The 9,622-nt window shown below is 42.9% G+C and overlaps 1 protein-coding gene across 1 annotated transcript; it reads right to left on the bottom strand.

The window, feature by feature from the left end:
• Positions 1 to 4,557: 4,557 nt before the first annotated feature.
• Positions 4,558 to 7,782, bottom strand: KCNE4 (potassium voltage-gated channel subfamily E regulatory subunit 4). The gene is made up of 2 exons (XM_065844775.2): positions 7,578 to 7,782; positions 4,558 to 7,166 (listed from the first exon to the last, which is right to left on the bottom strand). The coding sequence occupies exon 2, from the start codon at positions 7,129 to 7,131 to the stop codon at positions 6,649 to 6,651; it is 483 nt and encodes a 160-aa protein (XP_065700847.1). The 5' UTR covers positions 7,132 to 7,166; positions 7,578 to 7,782; the 3' UTR covers positions 4,558 to 6,648.
• Between the last annotated feature and the right edge of the window lie 1,840 nt (positions 7,783 to 9,622).

The raw sequence follows: 9,622 nt of genomic DNA, 5'->3' as shown, positions 1-9,622 counted from the left end.
CAATGTAAAGGTCATGATCAGCATCCTTTGGCATAAAATCCTGTGTGACTGATCACAGTTAACACATATGCCCAGTATGGGTACACAGCCCCAGACTTTCCATGGTGCTCTCATGCAACGCTGGGCATGGAAAGTCACATCTGGATAAACGTCCCCATGCCTGTGCTTTCAGCAGTCCCAGCACTGTTCCATGCTTCTGCAAGTGTCAAGACTGTTCCCTGCTTCCAGTGTGGGAGAAGTACAGTGCTGGCACTCTGAAAAGCAATTACTGACACTCGTTACCCTGCTGCTGCTGACAGGATCAGCCATAGCAACACATCATTTTATAGCATCGGGTATTGGTAAGAAAAATTATGAGATGGTGCTCCATGAAAGAGGCAGCACTGGGGCTGGTCTGTGTGACATTCAAAGGTAATCTGCCTGCTACTACGTACCTATTATTGAAAAACAGCATCAGCAACATTCTCTTTGCTCTCACAGGAAAACTTGCTTGACTAGTTTATTGCATTCTGAAGAGAGCAAAGGGGGATTTACATCCCTAGGGGCACACGGTTTACATTTCCTCCTGCAGAGAAGGGCAGTCTTGTCTTTTGTGTATTCTCTAGGGCAGAACTCAAAATCTCTTGTGAACATAGTGCGTCTCACATACCCTTGCCTGCACCATTCAGCTAACTTTTTCACTGCTGGGAGGAGACACAGCTGTCCCAGGGAGCAGGGGACGGGGACACGACATGCTGGTCCCAACTAAATAGCTGGAGTTCACACCAGAGGAACTTCTTTAATTTTGTTGTTCCTTCTCCAAATATAAAGAGTAACAAATTTTATCTTTTCTCACTTTTCATCAGAGCTCAGCACCCTGAGATTCTCAATGTAGTTATTCTCATAACAGCTTTAGGCAGTAAAGATGTGCTCTTCTTTACAGTTTATAAATGAGAGTCTTAGCCAAAGTAAGTAATTTTCCAGAGGATACCATGAACCTGGAGCAGAAGAAGGAATTGAATTTAGTCTCCCACATCCCAGGGCTACTGCCCTGCTCATCGACACCTCTCTTGTACCAGCCAAGTGAAAAGGCCCCGTCACACAGCTTCTGCTGACCTGGGAAGGCCAGTGGGGTAAGAGTCACACATGCTAGTAATTGTCATTTGTCACCAGTGGCTACTCTAGCATACTCTAGTATTAGAGGGGGCAAAAAAGTTTGTGTTCCTAAGTGAGAAAATGCTTTGTATTTATACTGGATCTTTCATCTGAGAATCACAAACATTCCACATCTATCAAGAACACACCATATTCTCACATATGGGAATATATGTAGCATCATCTGATAATCAAGTGAAGCACAGGACAGTTAAACAGATTCCCATTCAGAGAGATGGGAACATAGACTATAATGAAACATTTAATAGCCTTCACTGGCTTTCTTTGAGTCACTTATTCAGATGGCAAAAACTTCAATCTAACCTGGCCTAATATAAACTGTAACCCTACCCAAACCCAAACTAAAACAAAATTAAGCTTTGAAAAACTACGGTGTTCATTGATTTTGTATTATTTTCCATTTTCTTCCCTAGTTGAGCTGGATACGGAAGTGTCAATATACTAAGGCAGCAGCTCATCCCATGGCTATTTTTGGCTATGTGCAATAGGAACTGCAGAGGCATACGGAAATGGAAAGAATACAAAACCAAATCAATCAAATACACAAAGGCAAATATGACCAGTGCTTAAAACCCCGTAACCTGAACAGTTTTATTAATTTTTATGCCTTGTAGATCCAAACCTTGTATTTTAAATCTAAAATGCAGTTGTGAACTGAGGGAGAAATAGTCTTACCACTAGAACAGCAAGGTCCAAAAATATTATAACACAAACGTGGAAGGTCAACAGCCACAGGGGAGCATGGTCCAGCTTTGGTACAATTTTCTCTGGTGCCACCAAGTATACTGGCCTGCACCTCACTCTGAGCATCTCTGAGAGTGCTCATCTATAATGTGGTAGGGACTCCTGTCTTTGAAAGGTCTTGAAATTTCTAGATTAAAATTAAAGGCAGGTGATTTAATCTTCTATTGATTGACATGACTGTGATGAAGGTGCCTGATAGCCAGTGCTGGGGACCTGTGTGCTCCTCACCCTCGAGTAGTACACCTATCCTCCAACGTCATGCACTGAGGACTTAACAATAGAAATGACTTGTTACGGTTTATCTGTTTCCTTCCTCTCCAGCCCTGTGAGAACTGATTTGATTATTTGGGTAGGTGTGGGCACATGTCTGAGGAAGGAACAGATCCAGGGGTCCCAATGTGAGAGGGTCAACCTGGGGAGAGAGATTTTGCACTGTGTTGTCACACATGAGGCTCCTGGCCCTACTTATCACAATCTGGGACCTGCTCTCTACTCCTGGGAAAGTGGATTCTCTCGTATTCATTAACCTTCCTTACCTTGTTAATTCTTTCCCTGGTCCAGAGCACATATACAGTCCTGGGAGATCCTGTGCCTGGGGAGGAGATGAGTTCTGCATTTCCACTTCAGTTCTTCAGCAGGTTCAGTCTATCGAACAAGCAACCTCACAGGTGTGTCTGTATGTGATCCACTGGTAGGATTTAGGACTGTAAATCTGCCAGCTACCATCACAGATCCCAAGGTGACAATCTTCAGAGTTGGCACTTATATTGACAGCAGGTCCTGGAGCCAGACCACATACACAAGCCACATGAGGCCATCTTCTCCTGTTCTATCAAAGGGGATATGCATTAACTATTCCAGCAAATGTATGAGGTGTAGCATGCCAAGAAATGGGAGCCTAATTGCTGTGTTTTTTAAAGAAAGAATGCATTTGTAAAACTAAAATAATCTCCATTCAGTCAAATTACAACCAATTATCATTGCCCTCAAGCCACGATCTATTAGCTCTGAATCATATTTAACTCAGTTACTGAAGCACACAGCACACTGGAAATGTCTACTACTTTTGGGAAAGAAAAAAAAAAAACAATAAAAAACAAACCTTTTTGAAACAAAAAGATTTTGAAACAAGCTTGATGGGTACATTTTTCTTCCTTCCATCTGTAGCTTTTCAAGGTTAACAATGCTTCTTTTGTTTTGGAACAATAGCTACCTGGTAGTCTTGGGTCACCAGGCTGTCTTCAAAGCATCATTGCATTCAGTCGCACATCCAATTAACTTCTCCAGATAAAATATATTCTTGCTTCTTTTTTTCCCCCTGGTGCCATCAAAATACTAATTTGGACAAAGACAAATGCTGTCAGACAAAGACAAATGCATAACAGCATACTTTCTCAAACTAATGAGCCAAGGATAGCTTGTGACAGTCTTCAAGAAGGTGGCCACATTTTCATTTTACTAGCTCCCTTCAGTGTAAAGAGACCCCAAAGCACACAGTGTTTTGCTTTATAGCAGCTCAGTTCAACACAAGAAGCTGCTGGAACAAGCTAGTTTTTTGATCTGCAAAGCAGAGCTGTAATTTACATTCTGTTCTGTTTTTCCTTCTTATCACCAGTGCTGTCAGAAGTCTCTTGATTCATTATTGTGGCAGTGGAAACACTGAAACACTGAGACAGCAGCGTGGGTAAATGTGGAAGATGCAATGTTACTGACCCGCTATTCCAGGACACTGTGGGTGTCCCAGGAGATTACACAGCCAGCGGGAAATGCAGTCTTGCTGATGGGCAGCTTTAGGTCCACAGAAACTTGTGAACAGGCCCCAGAATTATTTAACAGGGAGCGAGTGAAGAGAGCAGAGCACAATGGAACAGGTTTTGAGGGAAAGCAAGCAGACATAACTTTATAGCAACCTGATTTTTGAAACAGCCTCAAAATAAAATAGGCAAGTAGGTCTCAGCCAGTGCCTGTGGCCCTGTACATACTGTCACAGCTTGAAGAAGACATGGAAGTGTGAAGTTGTCTCTAAACACTTCTGCCCTGCACAGGGAGCCAGAATCCTGAAACCTGCCCCCCACCCCACTTCCCATCCCTAATGCTGGAAATGACAGAGCAGCAATAAGACCCAGGGTCAAAGCTTCTGACCACACCAGCTATGTACCATGGCCAAGGACTGGAAACCCGGTGGGAACAGAGACCTGTGTCAGTCACTGGCCCATAACCTCAACCCTAGACCAGCCAATTTGATACAATGCAACTTTAAAACGAAAATTCAAAATGCAGACTTTGAGAGCCTGAATAAATGACATAAAAAGTTTTTGTAGCAGTTTTTCAGTTTTGCCAGCCTTTCTGATGGCTCACCAGTTTCTCAGATGGCTCACCAGCATCCTTTGCAGGAGGACTTGGGGTGTCCCTGGGGCCCTGCCTTCCCATGGGCAGGAGCTAAGTGTGAGGAATTGCCCCAAAGAGCCAGGAGGGACCGAAGGCAGATGTGGAGCCCCTGGCTCAGCCCCTCGGTCTGCCCACAACGCTGCAGTACTGTCAAACACAAGGAAATGTTTCAAAAAGAGGCAAAGAAAATGATCCTGTAGAAATTCTGCGCAGTCCCATTACTGGAAATGTGTTTGACGTAGTGAACAAACATGGAAATTTTTCCAGGAAATGTGTTTCTTTATTTAAATAAAAATTAGTGCCAGTAGAAACAATAAACTTTAAATACATGAGACAATTATATACAACTCAATGTTAGGAATTATATACATCGTTTTTTTACAGATACAAATACATTTATACCAAAAGTAAAAGGATGAAGGACAAAGCAATGGAAAATGTGACAACTCGTGCATGTCAGTCTCATTTGGAAAGTTTCAGGATTCAAGTGATTCCAGGCAAAGTGCCAAACTTAAATTGGCTTCTTTCAAACTTAAAACAGCCCCTTTGGAGTAAATCTACCAAAAAGCTTTATATAGTCTGATCCAAAGTTCACTGAAGTGGATGGAAAATCTCCCAAGTGCCTTCAGTCTGAATGGAATCAGGCCCTTTCTGAGCACAGTGGAGAGTTTGTTCTGCTGCATACAGAGAGAGACAGTGACACCTCTGTGGGACGCATCACATCGCATTAACCCTCCGAGCCAAAATCAGAACTCTCCCTTCTAAACAGCAGAAGTACAGCAGACTCTTGCCTCAGTTCATTTCTGCTGTTCAGTGTTCATATTTTTCAAGCTGTCTCTCAAGCTCTAATGCCAGGGGATAAATCACAGGGCTATTTTAGCACAGGAAATATGTGGAGACATTTTGCAAACATTTTGCTGTGCAATGCTTTAGATTCGGGCTCTTTAGCCCTTATGGTTCAGAACTAATCCAAACATTGTAATAAGTTATTATAAAATATAAGATATGATTGAAATAATCATACATTGCTACAATATTAACACTACTTCTTTTAACAGTGCAATAATTTAGCAACTAATTTCATAAGCATTTGAAAAAAAATCACAGTATCATTAAATCAGGGGGGAAGGTTTGTGGTGGTTTTAAAAACTAGTTACTAATGACTTTATAAAATGCATGTGTCACATGCCAGCTGATTAAAAACAAAACAAAAAGATGTAATGCAATGCTTATCTACACTGGTTTAAATAGAGTAGAAAGGCCCAATTCTTTAATGATGCAAATGGATACGGTTTCACTGACCTCAAATGGAGAATTTAAGTCCAACAGAGAAGTACTAGATCTTGTGCATGTCCCCTGAAGTCAGGAGGACTCAGCTGATGAGTTCAGCGGGGCAGGATTTCACCCTTGCTAGGTTAAATTCTATTCTGAATTCCACCTGTTTTTCAAGGGGGCATGACAGAGCAGCATTTGTTCAAGCCTTTCCACATCTGGCGCCTTGTGACAAAGATCCTTCAATGTCTTTTTTTAACTTACAGATCTTTGCCTTTAGTGATCAAATATATATGTCTTCTGAAAAACACAAAAGTTTAAAAAAAAAAAAAAGACGGTACTTTTTCTACTAGTGACTCAGTTAAAGGCTGGATTGCAGCAGAAGTTAGTGAACCTGACCCAACCAGTACAGGTACAACTAAAGCAAAGATAGATATAGTGGCATGGATCTGAACCTGGGCTTTACAAATCTCCTAGAAATTCAGTCTGTCAGTTGTTTTTTGGTTTTGTTCTGTTTTGTTTTCTTTGTTCTCTCTGTGCCTAAAGTCAGTCTCCAGCCATGCTGCAATCTCCCTTCAGCTACAGCATTGACAGATTTTCAGCTTTTGAGGCCTCACTGAGCAAAACCACTGCTGACTGTGGCTTGTTATAAGAAAAACACAGTAAAAGTACTTCTAGTCTATCACAGTTCCGCGTGAATGAGCATTACGCACCATCTTTATCCACCAGGCACTTGCGTTAGGGTAACTTCCCTAACCATTTCACAGGCATTTGCAGAATTCTGAAATATGCAGAGACACGCCAGTAATGGTTACCTTGTCAGAAAATATATATGTAATCTCCTTGTTCTTTGCTCTTATGGTAAGAAATAATAATGGAAAATTAAAATTAAGCATCCCAGTCATGTGCAAGTGACACTTTCGTGTTGGGTACCACTGCTTGCTTGTCCTGCCAGCTCTCAGGAACACCTCCAGCCCGGGGGCACAGATAGCTGTTGGAGTTCATTGGAGAGCAGGAAAGTAGAACCACAAGTTCTCAGTGGGAGCTCCACTCATGCTTCGGCAGCTGATCAAGGGAGCCCTGCAAGTGCTAGGAGTTCCTGTGGATGTTCTCTGCAGACCCCTCGCTGCTCTCCTGGAGGAGCGTTTCCGACACTTCCCCCAGCTCAGCATCCAGCACTTCCTCCTGGATGGTGAAGTGCACGTCTGGGGAGGAGGATTCGGAGCTCACGCTGCTGCCTTCCATGGAGCAGATGGCACAGGACAGGGACGGCACCATGCTCTCCTGCAGCATGTTCAGCATCATGGGGAACTGCACAGACTTCAGCCCAGATATGGTTGGTAGAGGCTTCACATCTTCCCCCCATTCTCTCTCCTCATCTTTGTAGAGCAGAAGCAAATTAGACTTCTTCTCTTTTCTTTTGGATTTCATGTAGCCCAGCATTATTCCTATCAGGAAGATCCCGTAGAAAGACATGACAATCAGAATGTAAAAGTACTCGTTGCTGTTGTTCTTCTCTGCGTTGTGGGATTCAGCATCAACCATGGCTTGGGTCATGTTTGCATGGTCCATTTTCAGAATGGAAAGTGTTTTACTGCAGCCAAAGCCTGGAGGAGAATGTGTATGTACATGTAAGACCAAACTGCAGATAAAAAATGTAAAAGAAACATCTGAAAAAAAGCTACCCCCAAAACTATTCCTTGCTACTTCTAATCCGTAAGCTTGCAATCTATCACACTTCTGCATTAATACTCTAACTGGATGAACTGTTTTTCAGATACAGATAACGTTAGAGGAAAGAAAATGTGTAATATTAAATCATGTTGAGTTCTATGCTGAATTATAAAACCCCCAATCCATATAATTAAAAAAAAAAAAAAAAGAAAAAAAATAGAAATACTCTGCTAGGCACTTCAACACAGTTTTATGCTACTTAACTATGTTTCCATATGGGCTGTAAAAGTTAGAAATATTATTTTATTCAATAGTGCAGGAAAAAAAATCAAAATGCAACTTACGTTGGTATGCAAACAATTCCTCCTTTTGCAAAGCTCAAGAGACCTTTCCTCCACCAAATGTCGGGTGTTCTGAAAACTTTCCTCTGCTGCAGTTGGAATAAATAGCTCTCAAGAAATGTTTCATCACGTGTTTTAGAGGCACAGTTTATAATAGTTGTGTGTTGGAGTCAACAGATGAACTTGAAGGATTGCAGTTCAACCCACTGAACTCTTAACAGCTGTGAAAAGAAAAAGAGTTGGGAATTCAGATTTTACTCTTTCCTAACCAGTTCAGCACTGGCTCTTTCAGCTTGTGAAGCCGTTCCCTTCACTGCCATCCCAACTGCTAGAGCTGACCTGCTACCTTGAGAGCTGCTGTGCAGAATAGAAAACCTGCAAACCATACTTCTCTGTCAGAAAATATAGAAAAATATATATGTGAATTTTATAGTAGATGATATAAGGTTGTTTAGTTGCCTGCTAAGCATGGTTTTCCCTGAAGAGATGGGGAGGGAACGGGTTATTTTCTTTGCCTGCGACTAGTGACAAAGCTTCACAAGTGTGTGCAAAACAAAGTGACTTTCAACTCATCCTGCAGCTCCCCTTTCCCACAAGGTGTGGGGCTGTAGAAAACTATGCCCTGGGTCTCAACTGAGTTTGGGATGGAGGGGTGCTGGTGCCACCTAACTTCGGCCATCAAAACAGCAACTATGGGGTTTCGATTCCCCACATAACCAGTAGAAAGGTGCAGGCTCCTCCAGGAGATACCTGGAGCTCCTGAAGCCCCTTCTGCCACTGTTTGCAGAAGCAGCTGAGAATTACATGGTCTGTGTGCTGTTTATACACAGACAGGGACCCCTGAATTAATGCATATTTTAGTAGGAAGGGCTGTTAACAACCCTGGGTTGCTCTCTGGGTGACAGCTGGAGGCTGTCGCAATGGCTGCTGGGCTGAGCTGGACACCTTCCGGGCACCAGCCAGGGCAGGGCTGGGACGCAGGCTGGGCCATGGGGCCTGCAGAGTTCCCAGTCCTCATTTCAGTGGTACAGGAGGCTCTAACACCCCGTTTCAACACGTAAGCAACAGCACAGGCCATGGGAAGCAGGAGGCCCAGCTTGCACCTTGGGGATTTCACTTCCTTCTCCTCTCCATCCCCGTTCTTCATACACAAAGCCCAATTAGTCAGGCCCCACATACGTGATGTGAATGTCACCCCTTCTGCAGAGCTTCAAGGATGTTTATGTAACAGGACACTCCACTTCCAGAAAGTAGTTGACTGGTGCTGGAGTTTCCCAACGGTGGGTCTGGGTTTTTTTCCCCTGCAGTCACTTGTGGATTCTTTGCATAGACGGCAAATTCTTTTCCAAACTCTGCCCTCACAATCCCTCTGAGGTAAAGGCAGATAGGATTAACTTCTCTTCACATGCAGGAAAAAGCAAGAGAGAAGAGTTAAGCAACTTTAAGTGAAGAATTCAAGAGAAGACAGAACTGTATCTGTGTTTGAAACCAGCATTTTCCATCATTTGTCTGAATGACTCCACAAAGAAAAAAAAATACATTATCATCCCTGCCCCTTAAAATAGAGGGTCCACCATTTAGGATGTGCATTTTATCTCCATGCACATTCCCATGCGATACCTCAGGAGCTGTTAATGTTGGACTGATGTCTACTGGGATTTCATCTGACAAAATCTGTCTGCAGCACCAGCTTGCCAAGTCTGGATTCTTCGTCCCTGTTTCTGACAAATTACTGAGCAGGCAGCTAGAGCATATTAACTGCTAGGCTAATGCATAACCCAGAGCAAGTCTCTGGACTTTCTGGCTAACTTTGGGAAATTTTTACTTCACTTCTTTCTCAGCTCCACGCAGTATTTTCTGCCCCATTCAGCTCAAGTAATCTGGAGTTTAAAAAATGAAAGACAATGTGTCAGCTTTTATCAACACCCTTTTATGCAGAAGGCTGAGGAAATGCCCAGCATTGCTGGGTCAATGAAAAGGATTTGTCCTTGTACTGAACAAATTTATCTGTGCTCATGACACCTTAGGAAACCAGCTCTGAAGCTGCT

This window comes from Patagioenas fasciata, chromosome 9, assembly GCF_037038585.1.
Source record: "Patagioenas fasciata isolate bPatFas1 chromosome 9, bPatFas1.hap1, whole genome shotgun sequence".
In the NCBI taxonomy this organism is placed as follows: domain Eukaryota; kingdom Metazoa; phylum Chordata; class Aves; order Columbiformes; family Columbidae; genus Patagioenas; species Patagioenas fasciata.
Note: the sequence above shows the minus strand (reverse complement) of the source record. Positions and strands in the feature narration are given on the sequence as shown.

What these genes read in the sequence shown, in the direction of transcription:
- KCNE4 (XM_065844775.2), bottom strand. Translation starts at nt 7,131, where the DNA reads ATGGACCATGCAAACATGACCCAAGCCATGGTTGATGCTGAATCCCAC.